At 30.1% G+C, this 21,257-nt stretch overlaps 1 protein-coding gene across 3 annotated transcripts in view; it reads left to right on the top strand.

Annotated features, from left to right (window-relative positions):
• LOC127283956 (zinc finger protein basonuclin-1-like) overlaps window positions 1-21,257 on the top strand; it is a 528,269-nt gene that overhangs the window by 198,247 nt on the left and 308,765 nt on the right. For all 3 annotated transcript variants that reach the window (XM_051309164.1, XM_051309163.1, XM_051309165.1), the window contains exon 3: window positions 3,371-3,473. In XM_051309164.1, the coding sequence (XP_051165121.1) occupies window positions 3,371-3,473 (103 nt within the window). The remainder of the gene's footprint in view (window positions 1-3,370; window positions 3,474-21,257) is intronic.

Raw genomic sequence — 21,257 nt, 5'->3', positions numbered from 1 at the left:
ATTTTTATGAAAAATATTCCAATTTAGTAGTTATTGATCCTGGAGCTGTTTTGTTTGATTTTATAACTGCTGTGCAGTGTGAAGTCCACAAATTTGATCTGAAAGTAAAAAAATAATTATTATCTTATTAATTGAACTAACTTTTAAGTAAAAATAGAAAAAATGACAATGAGATTTTAATTTATAATTCTTTCAACTATTTTAATTTTATTTATTTAAATAATTGTATAAATTAAACTTCAGTTAATATAATGAATGTTTGATTAGAAAACACATTTATTGCAAAATTCTAGTCTCCTCTCGATCTCATTAATATGCCTAGCTTTTGGAACCACGCGTATTTACGCGATTATAGGGTATATACTTGAGGTTTAATTCAAACCCCGGGTCAAATTAATTCGAAACGATGTGTGAGCGAGTATAGATTCAGTGGCGCTAATAGTACACACTGCATTTCGAATCAGAAGATTAGCTTGCGCGCATTTTCATTATTAAACACGAAACGTTTCCATTTGTACTATATATATATATATATATATATAGTACGACTGTAAAAGTACATACAAAATTTAAGCCCATTTCAATTGGCACAGAGAATTTGCTCGCGCTTATTCCACAAAGTTGCTTGATGCGCTTTCAATTTCACCGAATTATATAAGTCCCTCATTCAGATATAAAAAAAATTTATTGGAATCAAATTATCTTTAATTATATAATTAAGTGACTGAAAGTTTCTGTATACCTAATAATCAAATCGCATTAACTGACACTCTACATTCAATAAAAAAAATAAAATTAAAAACCCTGTAATTTCTGTCAACGAGAGCGTGAGAAAGGTGAAAGTATATATATATAAGAATATTTCTCGACCGGAAGTGAAAAAGTTCGTTAAGACTGCAGGTGTATATATATATATATATATTGAAATCGCGAAAGGACGATCCTTGGAAGGAAAAAAAAAATTTGCCGTTATATACATGGCTCTGATTAAAGCAACGCGTGGCACTTTGCTGTAGTGATTGGGTGGGACGCGAAAAGCCGCTTGGGCACCTGTGCATCCTTAAACTGCACACACGATATATAATAAACTGACCGGGAGGCATAACCGGTAATAAATGTTTCGTGACTCGTAAAAATGTTATTACCTCTTGGGCGGCTTGATACCAAATAGATAGTTTATGAAAATGCCACACGGAGACAGTAACAAAAACGCGCAGCAAAAGCGACCAAATGTCTCCGTATCATGTTAGGATTCATTAGACGATTTATCGATAAAATAAATGTCAAATGGTTATAAATTTATAAAATTATATATCCCTTTTAGTTTTATATATCGTTTTATGTATATTTCGATAATGATAATATTATGCTTCCTGTTTTAAATTGAAATTTAAGTGTGAAATATGGATCAGCTGTTTTTTTACCGCCATGTTTGATCACGTGACTTTCGTCTGCTTTTTTTTTTGTCTCTATTTACTTTCTCCTCGCTTTTACCGTTTTTAATTATTTTCAAAATTATTATTTCTTAATTTTTTAGTTAATTTTTATTTTTAAATTATTTTGTAATTATTTTGTAATTATTTTTTAAATTATTATTTTTTATATATTAAAATTCTTTTTTAATATTTTACTGAAATTCTTCATAAAGTATTCTAATTCACTTTCTTAATGTAAAACTTTTGAAATGTGTCATCATTTTGCATAATATGACAATGAGATTATATAAAATATAAAACTTGCCTCCTGCGAATTATTGTCCAATTTTTTCACCAAATTTTACAAGAGATAGAAGACAAAATATATTCCAGTTTATGGTGCGTATATGCTTCGTATCTGTATAAAGACACATGGCTTTTAGGGGAATGGTTCATTTGTCTCTATATATTAATCCCCATATAAAATTCCAAATACCCAAGTGTATCAAAATTTTATTTTTAATTTTTTTTTTCTTCATTCCCAAAAATCAAAATTGATGTCATTTAGAAAAAAAATTCTATATTTACCATTTTTTTTGTAAATTTGCTTTTTATATTTCCGTCAACTGGGCCTATTTTGGCATCCCAGGGGCTATTATGAACAACACCAGTTTTTAATAAATAAAATCTTTGTTTTCAAATATTTGAGTTTGTCGCTTTAGGTAAATATTGTCTGATTGTTTTTTTTTACAGAGGGCACTAAATATAATTATTTAATTTTTTGACATAAAGCAGAAAGAATTTGTATAGTTGTTCATAATAGCCCCAACCGTAGAAGCTGACAATAATAGCCCCAGTTGACGGATTTGCAAAATTTTAAAATAATTTAATTTTTATTAATTATTTTCCTATAAGCGTATATTTAAATTTTTACACAAAAAATTTTATTACAAAAATCAAGTTGACATTTAACAATTTTTCTATATATTTCAAAAATTTCAAAATTCCATGCCTTATAATATTTTAAAAATTGACAGTTTTTGTTTGAGATTTGAAAAACAGAACAAAAAAGCATATTTCTTCTTGTAATTTGTTTGCTATATGTATATATTTTAGATTTTGTTTTGTGTGGAAATTTATATATATATATATATTGTACCAGACAAAAGTTTAGAGAGCGTGCATTTTGTTCGACTCGGCGCGGTAAAATTGGACGCCTCCCAGGGGGTTAATTTCACAGAGACGAAGGGTGGAAAATATTCACGGTTCCTTAAAATCCGTAGATCTCCCTTTCCTTATACTCGCAGGTCCTTCCTTTCGTCTCTAGGGTGGTGTTATACCAAGCGGTCACTCAAAATATTAAACTATTATTTTAGCATGACTATGTGTATAGCCTCAGGATATTCTAAACTTGATTTTATATATATATATATATATGTTTTCTGCTTCGATATAAAAACATCTTTCATTAAAAAAATTTTGCAAATAATTTTTTAAGAAACTTTGAAAAAAATAATTCCTTTAATTCAAATTTAACAAAAAAAATTTATTTAGATTTAAGATATTTTTTATTTATATATCTAAAAAAATATATATATAGTTGATTCAAATAAAAATTAAATCTGATTTCATATTTGTAATTAGAGACTCCAAAAAATCCCTATTAACAAGTTTTCAGCTAAAATTTATTTTTTACTTTTTCGTCCGCCATATTGGATCCGCCATTTTGAAATTTGACGTGTTGTGGAAAATATAACGATAAATTTGAATTCAACGTTAAAAAAAATACGTTAAGAAATGTTCTTACTTTTCCGGGTCCAAAATTTGTTTCCCTTTATTTGATTTGGATCAAAATAATTTTTATTTGATCCAAATAGTTTTTATTTGACCAAAAACAAATTTTTTCCCATGTATTAAAAATTAATAAAAAAAAAAAAATTTCTATTTATTTTCAGTCCATCAGATGCACTGTCAAAGGATGTTCATGCGACTCGTTTGTACCAGGGAAACATTATTTGCGCTGCTGCGACAAATGCCATCATGGATGGGTTCTACATGGTGAGTTTTTTTTTGACAATTTTTTATAAAAATTTTCATCTTCCACTTGGTAACTGAAATCTTTGATTTGGAAAAAAAATGTTTGATCATCGACGAGTATAAAATCTGCATCTAAAGTAATATAGTGCGTTTATATTCATATGCGGTAAAAAAAAAGAAACATTTTCCAAGTGTCAGCATACTTCATCCCAAAATACTTAGAGCTGTCCTAAGGGATAGGATTCAATTTTCCATCGATGACCAGTGCCATTCCCTATAGTCTCGAGGCATTCTATATTCGATACGATATAAGCCATAAGACTGCGGACTTTATGCGGTCATAAGTTTTAGAATGTATATAGAAGCAATTTTTATTCGCGATACTTCAATAGACACACGGGAAAATATATACTGGGTGTTAAAAAATAAAATTTACTACATCTACTAATTCCATTAGTTGCGCGAATTTTTTTTTTTTTTGAATTTGAATATTTATCTAATGGAACACAAAAAAAAAATCTGGACTCATTTTTGTTGCAGTTCAAAATGAGCATGTTGCAAGTGGCGCCACCTACTTGATAATAACCCTTAACTGGCACCATGGGTCCCGTAGACCCGAGCATTTTTCGACATTTACATTCAAATTGTGCCACTTAAGGGTTAATTTAATTTATAAAATAATTCCTAAAATCATAAATAAGGTATAATTTTGATTTCGGTTTTAATTTTGTCGTTCAAAAAAAAAGTTGGAAACAAAAGAGTAAAAATCAAGGTTTTCTAATATATTAAAAAAAAAGTCACCCTGTAGAGACTTTGAATTTGCAGAGGCAGAGAATAAAAGGTATATATCAAACACACAAGAGAGGATCGAGTAAAAGCGTCCATGAACGTATTGCGTTTAAAATTCCGCCTGCTTGACCCGCGATAGATTGGAGGCAGCGTGGAATACATATCAATTTCGTCCGGCAATGTCCCTTGGGAAGAACTTTTCTGTTCTGGCTGCATTTTTCCTCTCTTCTAACCTTCATTTTTTTTTTTGCTCCTTCTTTGCGCTCGCGTTTATTACAATAGCCACCGGGCAAACGAACTTTAAATATATATTGTCCATTATTTCTGTTCCTGTACATACGTCAAAATTGTATAAGCATCATATCTAATTACAATCATTTTTTTTTTTCAATAATCTTTTGTATTTTCTAATTATATCGATAATCAATAATTATATTTGGTAAAAAATTGAAAATTTACAACTCAATACGAGATGGGAATTTTCCGCATTAAATGGATTATTCTGATAGTTTACAGATGCTTGCGCGTTGTTTTGTAGTTCGACAAATTGTTCGTAGATGGCGCTTACAAATAAGTCACTTTATCCAAACTTGATGTTTTGATATACAATATATGTCCAGGAAGTTAGATTAGTAAATTTAAAAATTTCAAAAAAACAAATATTGTACTAAATTGTACTCGACTTGTGCTCATTTGTAATAAAATTCATTTTTAGGGAAACTCAAAATTCCGGGCAAAAAAACCCAAAAAACATTTACAAATTTAAAAATTTAATGTTTTCAAAAAAAAAATATTATACTGAATTGTATTTGACTTGTGCTCATTTGTACTAGAATTCGTTTTTGAAAAATCTCAAAATTCCGGGCAAAAAAATCGAAATTTTTTTTTTAATATGTCTAAGTTTAAACTTTTCAAAAAACAAAAAGAGCACAATAAGTCGAACACAATTCAGCAGAAAATTAGGTTTTTTGAAAAGTTTTAATCTTATAGACGTTTAAAAAAAGTTTTTTTTTTGACTTTTTTGCCCGGAATATTAAGTTTTTCAAAAACTGAATTTCTTTACAAAACAGCACTTGTTGAGCACAATTCCAACAAAATGTTTGTTCTTTTTAAATTCTAAACTTAATAGTCGTGTAAAAAAAGTTTTTTTTATGTTTTTGCCCGGAATTTTGAGTTTTTCAAAAATTGAAATTTTTCACAAAATAGTATATGTACTTGTTAAGCACAATTCAGCACAATATATTTTTTTTAAAGTTTAACTTTTTAAATTTACAAATATTTTTTTGCCCGGAATTTTGAGTTTTTCCAAAAATGAATTTATGCAAAAAAGAGCACAACTCGGCACAAAATTTGTTTTTTTTTTTTTAAAAAAAGTTTAAACGTAAACGAATAAAAAAATTTTTTCGTTTTTTTCCCCTGAATTTTGTGCTTTTCAAAAAATGAATTTTAGTACAAATTTACATAAGTTTTTTTATTTTTTTGCCCGGAATTTTGAGTTTTTCGAAAAATGAATTTTAGTACAAATGAGCACAAGTCGAGCACAATTTAGCACAATATTTTTTTTTTTTTTTGAAAATTTTAACTTTACTGGTCTAACTTTCTGGACATATAATTTTTGAAAAAATAACAAATAAATTGAAAAAAATTTGTAAGAACTTTTTTTTTTGCTTCTTTTACGTATATATAGATATACGTAAATATTGATGTTTAGGTTTAGGATCTGATATTCGTGGTTGCTGCACGCCTGGTTGATTTTCGAACTCGACAGAGCGCAACCACCAATAGCCAGTGGCGCATTGTGTATATAGACTACCGATTCGGTAGCGGAAGTAGCTCAAAACCATCATCGACACGCCTTTCTAAACTGCGAGATTTTTCAAACCCAAAAAAAGCGAATATTAAAGAAAAAAAATTTATTTTTCTTTTCTCCATCTATTGTGTGCGTTTATCCTGTTTAAAAATTGTATTTAAAAATTTTTCGATTCTCTGATTCTATTGGGCTTAAAACAATTTTAAAAAAAAGTTTTGCAAAATGGGATTTTTTATGGATTCCAACACTGGAAACCACTCTGTGTGTTTTATAAAATTTAATTTCAATTTCCATGAGTATTCCACCGTCCGACATAATTTTTGACCCACAAAAAAATTTAACATTTTCGGAAACTAGGACCCAAAAAAAAATACCCGTATCTGGCCGTTTTGCTAGATTAAGTCGTTTGTGGTTATTAGGGGTGAAAGCAACCCCTAAATGAAAAGTGACAAGATATCTTTTAAAAATTATTAATATTTTATAAAACTTGGTATCTGGGGGTTTTCGGGGTTACTGATTATTAATCTGATGTCAGATTTTCAAAATTCAAAATGACGGATCCAATATGGCGATCAAATTTTTAAAAAGTTATTAATTTTTTATTTTATATCCGCCATTTTGAATTTTGGAAATTTAACATCAGATTCGTCATCAGCGACCCAAAAAACCCCTAGATACGAAGGTTTAAAAAAAATTTAATAACTTTTTAAAATTTTGACGGCCATATTGAATCCGCCATTTTGAATTTTGAAAATCTGACATTAGATTAATAATCAGTGACCCCGAAAACTCCCAGATACCAAGTTTTATAAAATATTAATAATTTTTAAAAGATATCTTGTCACTTTTTATTTAGGGGCTGTTTTCTTTCCTAAAAACCACAAAAGACTTGATCTAGCTAAACAGACAGAAACGGGTATTTTTTTTGGGTCCTAGTTTCCGAAAATGTTGAATTTTTTTGTGGGTCATAAAAAAAGTTGAATTTTGTCGGACGGTGTTCTATATAGTATTTTGGATCATAAAAACTGAATTTGATGTTCGATTTAAGAAATTCAAAATGGCGGATCCAATATGGCGACCAAAAATTTTTTAAAATTATCTAGATTCGCTTGATACTTAATACTTGAGGGTTTTTTTTGGAGTCACTGAATCTGAATTTGGTGTCAGTTTTTGAAAATTCAAAATGGCGGATCCAATATCTTGTCTAAAGTTTTAAAATTGTACGAAATTGAATTTTGTAATTTACCTAAATTTATTATGTGAATGTTCAATGTTCAAGCCAATTTAGACCATTTTTAAACTTTTTGGTCGCCATATTGGAACCGCCATTTTGAATTTTTTAAATCTGACATCAAATTCAAATTTAGCGATTCAAAATACTATAAAATACTTATGGAAATTTGAAATTAAATTTAATTTAGTTCGTTTTTCTAATGTAGTATATTAAATTTACATGGTAAAAATACGAAAAATTAGTTTTTTAAAAAAAACTGTCCGATGGATTATTTTAATTTTTGTTGCAAAAGACTGAGGGATGTCTCCAGTGTTGGAATCCACAGAAAAATCCCATTTCGCAAAACTTAAAAAAAAAATTGGTTTAAGCCCACAGTGCCTAATATAAAAACTGTTCAGACAGAATTTAATTCTTTTTTTAATCTTAATTTTGACATATTTAGTTATCAACTAAAAAGTAATTTAGATTTTAAAAATTCAAAATGGCGGATCCAATATGGCGGACTTTTTTTGAAAAATCGTTTGGATTTACTTGATACTCTCTACTCGGGGGTTTTTGGGGTCGCTGAAAATGAATCCAGCGTCAGTTTTTCAAAATTCAAAATGGCGGATGCAACATGGCGGACAAATATTTAAAATCACTGGAAACTACTTAATTCAGACGAATATATTAAGTTTTTTCAAAAGTCGTCCGCCATATTGAATCCGCCAATTTGACTTTTAAAAAACTGACCTCGGATTCGTAATCAGCGACCCCGAAAACCCGCAAGTAAAGAATTTTACAAGGATGAATAAAAGGTATCGGTTTAATTAGTAATTTGTATATATATAATTTGTTTATAAAAAATTAAAAATTTGTAATTTTGTAATTGAGATTTGTTTTTACAACTAATCGAATAGAAAATTAGGAATAAAAAAAAGTGATTTATAAATGAGCCAAAAATTCTAAATTCTCTAAATCTCATAGTTTCGAAAAGGTATATAGATTGAGATTTTTAAAAATTCATTTTAGAAGTTCAGTGCAATAAAAATTTTAAGACTTTTGAAGAAATTTCAAAATATGATTAATGGTCTATATTCGAAGAAATCTTTCTAAAAGAGGGGAAAAAAGTGTCGTTTTGCGTTTAGTAAAAGAAAAATAAAAATCTACTTCTTTTTGGAATATTGTTGGAACATATATATATATATATATAAAAGCAGAAGTGTTTCGCGGAGCAAAAACACGAGTAATGCGCTGACAAAGGCCTTTTTAAATTGTAATGAGCTGCCAAAGAGTGAATTATGTGCCGTCCGAGTGCCATCGGGTCCTCGCAAAATTTCGCATCTCCTATATATATAAAAGTCCATATATCGCCGCATGGCCCCTAGCCACCCCACGTCATGAATATATTTACATTGATCGTCGTTCTCGGCATTTTTCATTTGCCGTTGTGTCAGAAAGAGCCACGTCTATAACCCTCGATATGTATACTATATATTCTTTATTTATATTATGTCGCTTCAGGACAAGTCTGACACAAATTTTTCAAGTGTCCCCCTCCCCCCCCCCTCTCTCTCTCTTTCTCGTTTATCAAATCTGATCCATCATATAGTGTAATTGAATTTTATAAAAATAGTTTTTTGTCATCATTTAACAATTTACAATGAGTTTTTCAAGACAATTTTTAGGTTATGTTTTGATATTTTGTTAAAACGTTCAGGTTTTAATTGTTAAAAAATAATGAGCAAAAAAAAAATTGTTTAAATTCTATCAAATTTTAGGCATTATTTATGTGTCTTTAAGGCCAGATCCAAGTGAGGCAGCGCCATCTACATTGAAACTAAAATTTTGGAAAATTTTCAACAGCCTTTTCTTGAAAACAAGAAGGTAAAATGTTTTTTTCTTTATAGATAATTGATTATTGGCAAGATATACAACAGCTAAAACTTTTTTTGAGTTAAAATAATGAAAAAAATTTCATGTCGTTAAATTAAATATGAGCACTTTTTCTCACAAAAACTGTAACAGTACTTTCTCAGAAATTACAATCGAAAATGCAATTTCCATTTGGAAAATTAATAAACGCTAAAAAATACAACGCACCTAAGATTTACCAATCACGAAAATAACAAAAAAAAAAAATTTTATTAAATATTTAACATATTGATACTGCTTTACTGATTGTGACAGCCCTTTGGTATAGATTATGTATTTCAGGTGGTTAGCAACAGCGCCAACCTCCTCCTTTCGGCAAAACCGCGAAACGTTTGGTGACATATATAACCTGCCAAACGGCTGTCATAATGAGTAAAATATGTTATATTAAAATACTTTTTTTTTTGTTATTTTCGTGATTGGTAAATCTTAGGTCGTGTATTTTTTAGCGTTTATTAATTTTCCAAATGCAAATTGCATTTTTGATTGTAATTTCTGAGAAAGTACTGTTACAGTTTTTGTGAAAAAAGTGCTCATATTTAATTTATTGACATGAAATTTTTTTCATTATTTTAACTCAAAAAAAGTTTTAGCTGGTGTATATCTTGCCAATAATCAATTATCCATAAAGGAAAAAGCATTTTAACTTCTTGTTTTCAAGAAAAGGCTGTTGAACATTTTCCAAAATTTTAGTTTCAATGTAGATGGCGCTGCCTCACTTGGACCTGACCTTAAGGAGGAATGGTACACGTTAACATAACCTTAAAACTAAAATTGTTTTTTTTGCAATTTAACGCAAACAAAATTATGATTAAAATTAATGGCAACGAATTTTGAAGAAAACCGATGTTGATTCAAAATATTTTTTTTTAAATAATTATTTTTTTAAACATTTTAATGTTTTATCTTTCAGCTTAGACGCAAAAATCAAAATTTTTATCTAATTTTAATAAACAAGGGCTTATTTTATTCAGTAAGACATTATCTACAATCGTTTATATTTTTAAAAGTAAGTTGTTTAAAAATTATTTATTAAATAAAATTTCAATTGTTTATAATTTTTTACCAACTTACTTTGAATAATATAAAAATATAAGCGATTGTATTGATAATGTCTTACTGAATAAAATAAGCCCTTGTTTATAAAAATTAGATAAAAATTTTGATTTTTGTCTGTGAGCTAAAAGGAAAAACAATAAAATGTTTAAAAAACTAATTATTTAAAAAAAGATTTTGAATCAAAATCGTTTTTCAGCAAAATGCATAACAAGATTTTCTGAAATTGTTGAGATTATGTTAACGTGTGTCATTTCTTCTTACACGGTGCGCCAGAAGGAGGTTTAAATAAAAATGAATTGGCACTTAAAAATTCTTTTTGATTATGGTTCTAAGATGAATAAAAAACTTTTCTCAATAGGTTTTAAAATCAGCTTACGTGCCCAATTTAAATAAAATTGAGTTTTAAATATTTAAAAATAGTATTTTATGAGGAACCAGAATTTATTTAATGTATACTTATATGCGTATAGATAATAGATGTTTTAGATTTGGGTTCATATAAATTTATTAACAATGATGTAAATTTCTTGTTTCGTTTTTATATTTATGCATTAAGAGTGTCGAACGGTATCTGAAATTCTTTGGCAAGAAGAGAGATTTAATTATCGCTCTGAACGTGAAATAGTATTGATTTTAAAATATTTTTTTCTCGAAACACGAACACTTTTAACAAAATCAGCCAAAATCCTCATCTTATAAATTTCATAAATCCAAAAGACTGTACGAATCCATAGAAAAACATGGTTGCAAAACAAAAAGTAGAAAAGTAATCTAATAACAGCTGCGACTTTGTGCGCCCTGCATGCTGCTGCCATCTGACGGCGGCAGGAGGTAATGTACCTGTCATTATATTACTTTTCGTTTTGCAATCGTGTTTTTGTATGGATTCGCATAATCTTTTGGATTTAGAAAATTTAAAAAAGATAACGATCTCTAGCTGCTTTTGTAAAAAGTGTCTGTCTTTCGAGAAGAAAGTATTTTAAAATCAATGTTTATCATTTTCACGTTTAGTGCCGTTTTTATAGAGCGATAATTAAAGGTCTCTTCTTACCAAAAAATTTCAGAGACCATTTGACTCTCTTAAATAAATTTTGTCACTCTTAAAATAATTCTTTTAACATTATGATTTAATTTTTTAAAATCGGCCACAAACACTACAGCAATATAATTATTTATATATGTAAAATTGAAAATAAGTAATTATTTTATCATTTATTACAGTATTTATTAGATTAAATAAATTCTGATTCCCCATAAAACACTGTTTTCATATAAAAACTCAATTTTATTTAAATCGGGCACGTAAACTGATTTTAAAAACTATTGAGAAATGTTTGTTATTCATCTAAGAATCATAATCAAAAATAATTTTTAAGTGCCAATTCATTTTCATTTAAACCACCTTCTGGCACTGTGCTTAATTGATGATTTTTTATTAATGGCGAAAATTTGCAAGCATGTAGTGACCCAATTACTGTGATGTACAACCCAAGACTGACTTTAATAATAAAATAATAGAAGTGTAAATGAAATAATAATTTAATTCTTTTTTGTAAAATCACTATTAGTATCTATTGAAATAGAAATAAACGATACTTTAAACTTGAAAAAAAACAATTATATTATTAAAAATATTAACTCTTTTAAAAATGGTATATGCTGGTATTACTGCAGATTTGCATGAATTACTGCGCATCGTGTGCACCAATTACTGCAGCGCTTAAAGCGTTGATTTAGAGGTTAGGTTGACTGGATAGACCAGAATGAAAAAAATATATGCATGCTCTAATTACTGCGTGATAGGTTCAATTAAAACTTGAATAACTAATTTGATACTAGTCGAAATATGCACATTTTAGTAGATATAATATCAAGTATATCATTTGAAATAATTTTTAAAGTCATTTTGAAACAGTTTTATGTTCACAATTAGTAAATTTTACTAATTTGATAAAAATCGCAGTAATTGGGACATCAGCAGTAATTGATACACTTACCCTATTTTTCTTTCTCATTTGGCATTTTACAAAAATAGTATTACAAAATTAGATTTTGCAATAAGAAAATGGAACTGAAAACAATTTTTATTTTTTTTTGTGAAAAAAGAAGACAAGAAAGGTTACTTTGTATAAAAGAAGTTTAATAATAGAGAGCAGAGAGAAAGAGAGATGGAGAAAATTTGTCGAGTAAGAGAACTGCAATGAACATTGTCTGTGAAGCAACGACTTGTAATTTGCTTTTATCAAAGTGCTCTTTAATCGCGACCAATATGGCCTGAATCGATTGAAATCCACGAACCACGACGAAGCGACCTTTTTTTATTATTATTTATTACAAGCGGTTATACGAGCAGTTGAACAGCCCGCGTGCGATTATAACGAGGAAAATAGGATTTTAAAGAGTTCACTTCGACGTTCCCTATATACTTTACGTGCCCAATGCAATTAAGCAATTTTTTTTTTTTTTTTGTTTTTTGATCAAAGTCACAAGGACCTATCTATAGTATTTAGTTTGCTTAAGCACTTTTTAATATGCGGAGAAGAAACCTGTCTCAGTGTGGCCTGTATATATATATATATATATATATATATATGTATGTTACAGCCTTTCATTATCCGATGCTAAATAATGAGTACATCCTTTGACGCCAATTTCAGCGCGTCTAAGTAAACAGAGTCTGTACATGGTGTTCAAAAAGTATGGAAACTTGGAAATATTTCGAAATGTATAGGCAATTTCTTGATTCATTATTTTTCACTATAGGGTCCTGGGTCCAATTTTTGAGGTTCAAAAATGTAGATTTTTTTGGTTGGGAACAACTTTTGTGTTGAATATTTTTTAGGAAAATGCGTAATTTTCGAGATATTTCCAAGTTTTTGTACTTTTTGAACATCTTGTATATGCTGGATTCGAGTATATACGCGAAGGCCACCGAGACAATTTCCTCGAGGTATATTTAATAAATTTCTTATCTTTAGGGGTAATCCTAGTTTACCCTGAAGAATTACATGTTTTTGTTTTTTTTTTTTTTTGTTTATTTACAATAAACATCGCAGAAAATTGCAGTTTAAGTGATTTTTTGTTGTTTTCAATTTGAAAAAGAAGTGGGTAGTAACATTCCCTAACTATAGGATACGATTCTGTAACTTGATTTCACTCTCACTTCACTCTCGATGTTCATTTCACTTTCATTTCCATTTCACTTTCATTCGATGTTCACTTCACTTCACTTTTATTCCACTTTCACTTTACTTTTTTGCGTATGTGAAAATAGATGTAAAAATGAAATTACATAATCGACCTTCACATCACTCTCTATACTTTACCTATAAATTTGAATGAGCAAAATTTCACTAATAGTCCAGTCAAAAGTTAGCATTTTTAGATGTTTTAACACAGGACCTCAATTTTTTTTTTTTTTTTTGAACTTAAATCCTTCATTTTAAGGTAAAAATAAAGTATCTAAATTTGGTACTTTGAACTCCTACCGGAACCTAAAATTTTTTTTTTTTTAAAGAAATTGCAAAAAATTAATTTTTTGCAAATTGACGCATTCCATGACATTTTAGCATAATAACAGCTATTATAAAAAAAATCGATAAAATTCTGAATAATTTGATAAAAAATTGAACCTTTGTATCTCAAAAAGTTGTAACTTTTCTGTTAATCATTTTTAAAAAAAAATCATTGGTTTGATAGCTAAATATAGGAAAAACTGAAAAATAGCGGATTTTGGCTAAAATCACGAAAAAAATTTTTTTTTTTGCGGAAGCTATATATCTGGCTCAATTTTTGAGCTACAGTGTTTAATTTTTTATCAAATTACTCAAAATTTTATACACTTTCTTTTTTATAATAGCTATTTTTACTTTCTAAATCTGAATTAGTAAAAATGTTTACTAATTTGAATTAGTGACTCACTTTTTGCTTCTGAATTAGTTTTTTACAAATTGTTAGTAAAATTTTACTAATTCAGAAGCAAAAAGTGAGTCACTAATTCAAATTAGTAAACATTTTTACTAATTCAGATTTAGAGAGTTTGCTAAAATATCATGGAAGGCGTCAATTTGCAAAAATACTGATTTTTGCACCTATTTCTTAAAATATTTTTAGGTTCCGTTATGAGTTCGAAGTACCAAAAGGTATTTTATTTTTACCCCAAAAATGGAGGGTTTAAGCAAAAAAATTTGAATTCCTGAGTTAAAACATGATATTATGCTTTGCTTTTTGAATTATTTTGTCAAATCTGTTTTACCGATTAATGATAATGCAGATTTTACTTTTTGAATCAGTAAAGAATTCTACTAATTTTTAGTGAAATATCACTAAATTTGAGTGAAAATCTTATGTTGTTGAAGTTTATTTAAATATAAGGGTGAGATTTTGTAACTTGACTTCACTTTCACTTCACTTTTACTCGATTTCCACTCAATATTCACTTTTACTTTCACTACACTTTTACTTTATTCCTTTGTGTAACATTTTTTGTAAAAGCTTCTTATTTTTTAAAAGATGGTCCTATTTAAGTTTTTTTGAGGTCGCCAATTACTAATTTGGTGTCAGATTTAAAAAATTTTCAATTTTAAAAATGTCCAATACAATATGGCGGACAAAAAAAATGAAAAAATCATTTCAGATTTAAAAATTTTTAATTTTCAAAATGAATTCGAATGATTATTCATTTTTTTTTTGTCTGGTATATTGTATATTTGCCATTTTCAAGTTTGAAATTTTTTAAATCTGACTTCAGATTCATTATCAGTTGTCGCTAAAACATAGACTTTACTATTGTTGTTTATTTTAATATAAAAACACAAAACTATATATTTTAACTCGTATCCGTAAACTACATTTTCATCTATTCTGAAATTAAAAAATTAATTAAGAACGTATATAAGTTTTTATATTTTAGCCAAATATTCTTTTAAAAAAAAAATTGTATTTTGATTTTAAAGAATTAATTCCAAGTTCGCTTCACGGATTATCGTCCTTCTAACCTTTGACCCTTATTTTGAGGTTATGTCAGTATTTTTTACTATGACTTTGACCAAATTTTGAGGTTATGTTCGCCTTCATGCCTATATGACCTTTGACGTAATTTTGAGACTATGTTCTCCTTTGATCTATGATTTTTGAAATTTTAAGGTCATCTCTTGATCTCTGATACTAATTTTGAGGTTATATCCATCTCAACTCCGGCAAAAATCAAAGTTTTTGAAATATGTCCTTAATTTTTAGGGTTTCGTGGCCCATGGCCGAAAGCCTTATAGTTTCACTTTGGCGTCCGTCTGTCCGTAGTATATTTTGGGGCACCACAGCTTCCAAATTAAAATTTTGGGGCACCACAAATCCCAAATTCAAATTTTGGGGCCCCACAGATCCCAAATTCAAATTTTGGGGCTCCACAGATCCCAAATTAAACTTTTGGGGCACCACAGATCCCAAATTCGAATTTTGGGGCCCCACAGATCCCAAATTAAACTTTTGGGGCATCATAGCTCCCAAATTGAAATTTTGGGGCCCCACAGATCACAAATCTCCATTTACTGAATGGACATTTTCCCGAATGGACATTACATGTCCCATTAGTTAACATCCCCCTATAATTGACCTGTCTCAGTAATTGACATGTCCCAATAGTTGACATCTCCATATAGTTGACATGTCCCTATAGTTGACATGTCCCAGTAGTTGACATGTCCCTATAGTTGCCATGTCCCAGTAGTTGACATTGATTTATTTTTTTTTAATTAAAATTTACAGCGCTACGAAACCCTAGATGTAGGCGCAATTGCGCCTAGTTCTTTTCCTATTTTTGAGGTTATGTTCGTTTTAATCTATGTTTCTGTCATTTGACCTTGAGTATTGATGTTATATTAATTTTTAACCCATATTTTTGACATAGTTAATACAATTCTAGAGACAGCAATGGGTCATTCCACGTCAAGAGATAGCTGGGTTTGAGGTTAAAATCAGAACTAAAATAATAATATATATAGTGAATTCCCGCGTATCATTCAATCCTCTGAAATCAAGAAAAATTTTGAACGGTAAGCAAGTTATCGAATGGTTCGCGAGTTGAATGGTAGCCGCTAAAGACATTTTTCGCACTATACACATCAATGACTATATAAAGAGAGCGCCGTGTGTCGATGTGTATAAAAATAGATGATAAATAAGTGAGAAATTTCTCAATGTAGCGACACAGAATACAAGAGAGAGAGAGAGAGAGAGAGAGAGTTGGTATAAAATAGATATATATATTTAGTGCATAAATATATAAAAGAAGGGTGACGCGGTTGGTGGGCGAACGACGACGTCGCATTGTAAACACTAAGGCGCCGCGGCGCTTTACGACGCCTCCTGGTATGTTTAACTTATCTCTGAGACTTTCTGGCACATACACAATATAGCCAAATTTTCACTCTGCAATATAACGACATCGCGTGTACGTCGTCTCTTCTTGACGTATACAACGTGGTTGCTGCACTGTCTTCCGTAAACGAATCACCCTTCGACGCTCATCGCTTGACTTTAGAATAATCAACAGCCGATATATATATGACTCCCAAAAAAAGCTAAAGAGATATATCCGCTCTTTTGAAATTCATCCATAGTTTATTTAAACAAAGGGGATCAAAATAGGAACATATTGTCCGGGAAGGGGGAGAGAGAATGTATTTTTTTAAATCGCAGAAAAATGATGTTTAAAAATTTTAACCACAAAAACAAAAAATTTTAATTTTAGAATATTCTGTAAATAAATTTATAATTAACGGAAGGTTCAAAAGATTTTTAATTTTCTATAGATTCTTTTTTTTTCATCATCAAATATATGTACTGTGTAAATGTTTCGAGCAGATGATGTTATTCGATGAAGCGTGCGACTTTGATGAGCGTGGATCTCACATTATCGAGAATGACGAGTAAGAGTACTCTTGGCTTCGTTTCTTTACTTCTCTCTCTCTCTCTCTCTCTCTCTCTCTCTCTCTCTCTCTCTCTCTCTTTGATGTCCGAGCATTGTCTTTTTGGCAGAGTGAAAGGAGTCAGGGTGACAGGGTTGAAGCGTACCATCTGCGCGTCTTCCTCCATCTGCAGCAGCTGTATAATATATATAAGAAAACGACGCAACGACGACGACGACGAAGAAGAAGAAGACGTCGAACACTATTTTGCCCCTTGGCCGTATTGTAACGCGCGTTACATCAACGTATGCATAAATCACAAAAGCAGAGGCGTAGTCGAAAGTGACATACTCGCTTTGGCGTTAATAAACGTCCGCTTTTAAATTGTAAATTACCAATGTCAGGGTGTCTCACTCCCCCTCTGCCACCAATATATGAGAGAAAAGCGGCCAATGACTTGGAGATTATAATAGCCCCATATATATGTGTGTCCTATAGTCATCGATGTATATATATATTTTAGACCAACTGGGGTGACTATATAGTCTCTTTTTCCACCAGCATTACACCCCATTAAGACGCCGAGTCTCCCTATTCTTTCTCTTCTTCTTTTTTTTTAAAGCCTAAAACACGAGCCTATTTGTTCTAATATGAAACCAATGTTAATGGCGATATATCACGAGTTCTTCATAAGCTCACGCGCGCACCCCCTTGGATTCGAACCCGTGACCCGCGTCACTATGAATCATATCCGAGATGCTAATGTATCAATTTATCTTGGTTCGCCTTATTAAGACTCCTTTTCTTTTTAATGGGTGACGTACGTAAATGGGAAAACGCTGTATGTCCCTCTCGTATATATACGGTAATATTTATTTATTTACTTTTTTTTCAAAAATTATTTTAATCGACGATTGATATATTTTTGCATCTATATATATATATATATGTATATATATATATATATATACAGGGTGATGAAAAAGTCGCATTCAAAATTGCAAAATGAGTTCCAGGAAAAAATTCTAAGATAGCACTTCTTGTTCTTTTTTCAAAATTCGCAATAGTTTTTAAATTAATTGAAATTAACTATATTGAAAAGTCACGATAAATTTGAAAAATTTGATCGCCATTTCTGTCACGCGGCCAACTTCTCTATTGAAAAAAAATCAAAAGAATAGCTAACTTTAGCCTAAATGTCATGAAGTGATTTGTCAATTAAAAAAAATTCAGTCTTCATTGACAAATCCAAAATGGTTGTGTATACACATCAAGAATATAAAAATATGCTTAAATGTCATACATTAACGGGCGGTAATTGTCATCGTGCAGCTGAAATGTATAAGGAAAAGTACGCCGATGATCAACGGTTTCCCGGGCACCAAGTCATCACCCGGTTAATTATTCGAATTAACGAAGGAGGGCCAATGGTGCCTGACAATAAAAATATCTCCGGCAGACCGAGATCAAAAAGAACAGCGGTCATGGAAGAAAATATTTTAGAATATGTTCGCGAACATCCTCGAACTGGTTTAAGACAAGTCGCGAGAAAATTCAAGGTGTCTTATTCTATAGTGCAGGCGACGGTAAAAAAAGAAAGGTAGTTTAGTTAAAATAATAATAATACTAATAATAATAAATTACAATTTATTTATTAATTATACATATAATTATTATAATAATAATTAAATTAGAATAGGTTAAATAAAGAAATAAAATATCAAAATAATCAAAAATAATATAAATATATAATAAATATACAAATAATATACAAATAAATATACAAAATACAAAAATCATACATAGGACACAGTATACAAAAATAATAAAATAAATTTATATACAAAAACAATAAATCTAAGAAAAATACAAAAGTAATAAAAAGAAATAAAGAACAATTTATCAACAATTTACCTCACATCATCTAATGCGATGATATAAAATATAATAATAAATAGAGAAATAATGGAAGGGTAAAAGTTAAATGAAATGAAGTGTAGTGAAGTGTGTTAAGGTATAGTGAAATAAAATTAAGTATAGGGAAGTGAAGTGTATTGAGGTGAAATGAAGTGTTGTGAAGTCAAGTGTATTGAGGTGAAATGAAATGAAGTATAGTGAAGTGTATTGAGGTGAAATGAAATGAAGTGTAGTGACGTGTGTTGAGGTATAGTGAAATGAAATTAAGTATAGGGAAGTGAAGTGTATTGAGGTGAAATGAAGTGTTGTGAAGTCAAGTGTATTGAGGTGAAATGAAATGAAGTATAGTGAAGTGTATTGAGGTGAAATGAAATGAAGTATAGTGAAGTGTGTTGAGGTATAGTGAAATGAAATTAAGTATAGGGAAGTGAAGTGTATTGAGGTGAAATGAAGTGTTGTGAAGTGAAGTGTATTGAGGTAAAATGAAATGAAGTATAGTGAAGTGTATTGAGGTGAAATGAAATGAAGTATAGTGAAGTGAAGTAAAGTGAAATTATAAAATAGCACCTCTGTTGTGCTAGAAAATATTTTTCCATCAAAACTAAAATCAATTAAAAAATAATTTTAATAATCAATAAATTAAATTAATTGTTTATAATATATTTTAATAAATTTTCTAATTTCATCGACAGGTTGCATGATTATAGCTTTACGAGGGTCCAAACCTTAAGTCATCAAAATGATTGCCGGAGACGGTTAAAATTTTGCAAGTGGCTCGTAAGACGATACGAGCGTGACCCCAGTTTTGTGAATAACATCCTTTTCACTGACGAGTCATGTTTTGCTAGAGAAGGCCCGTTCAACTATAAAACGGAACATTATTGGAGTGATAGAAATTTGTTTTTAGAGATGCCACGTAATAATCAAAACAGATTGTCTGTGAATCTGTGGGCAGGAATTATAGATGGCCGATTGGTAAGCATCTTATACAACACCAATTCTTGGAGAAAAACATTGGCAACGTTTTCTTGATTTTCCCCACGTGGAAAGACTTCTAGGAAAGTGCTCCTGGGAAATTCGGTGGGATTCTGATTAAATTCCGATTGGAATTTTTCTGATTTTTTTAAATATTAATTTTTACATAATTATATCGGATTTTTTTGTTATTATTAATATATGATAATATTAGCAGAAAAATCCAAAGGATGTTATCCAATATCATTATGTAAAAATTAAGATTTAAAAAATTAGCAAAATTCCAAACGGGATTCAATCAGAATTTCAACTAATAATTCTAAAACATTAAAGAAATAATAACAACCCTAAGACATAGTTGAAAATTAAATTTTTTTTTCCATTTTCATACGTCCTTCAGATTTTTCATTTAAAAAATTTTAATTTCTTCTTTTTAGATCGGTCCTTTCCAAATTAATGGATATTTAAATGGTGATCGATATAATGACTTCTTAGTCAGACATCTTCCTCGTTTATTAAGAGCCAGTGGAATTAAGAAAGAGAGAAAGCATTGGTTGATGCAAGATGGAGTACCATCCCATAGAAGTGCGAAAGTAATGAAAACCCTTCGAAAAAGATATGGAAAAAGGATGATCGCACTAGGAACTCGAAGAGAGTGGCCCCCAAGGTCGCCCGATTTAAACCCATGCGACTTCTTCCTTTGGGGGCATGTGAAAGCTCATATTTATGCCAACCCTATTGTAAGCGAAGAACAGTTACACCAAAAAATTAGAGAAGCATTTTTGACTGTTACTCCTGAAATGTTGCAGAGATGCACCTTGAATTTAATCAGACGGGCAAGGTGCTGTATTGAAGCGAAAGGAGACACTTTTGAAAGCTTGCTTCCAAGGCACATCAGATACAATTTATCTGAAAATTAAAGGCATATCTGGTTTGATGACTACGGGGCATCACGAAAAACATGTTTCTGTCACAAAAATAGTACCGACCCCCTCTCTCTCTCTCTCGCTCTCTCTCTCGCTCTCTCTCTGTAGCTCTCTCTCAATCTCTCTCTGTAGCTCTCTCTCTATCTCTCTCCCTCTCTCTATCTCTCTCTGTAGCTCTCCCTCTCTCTCTCTCTCTCTCTCTCTCTCTCTCTCTCTCCCTCTCTCTCTCTCTGTAGCTCTCTGCAGCTCTCTCTCTCTCTCTCTGTAGCTCTCTGC

This window comes from Leptopilina boulardi, unplaced genomic scaffold (assembly GCF_019393585.1).
Source record: "Leptopilina boulardi isolate dan_hultmark-lab unplaced genomic scaffold, ZJU_Lbou_2.1 LbouV2_316, whole genome shotgun sequence".
NCBI lineage: Eukaryota > Metazoa > Arthropoda > Insecta > Hymenoptera > Figitidae > Leptopilina > Leptopilina boulardi.
This window is presented reverse-complemented; position numbering and strand designations above follow the sequence as displayed.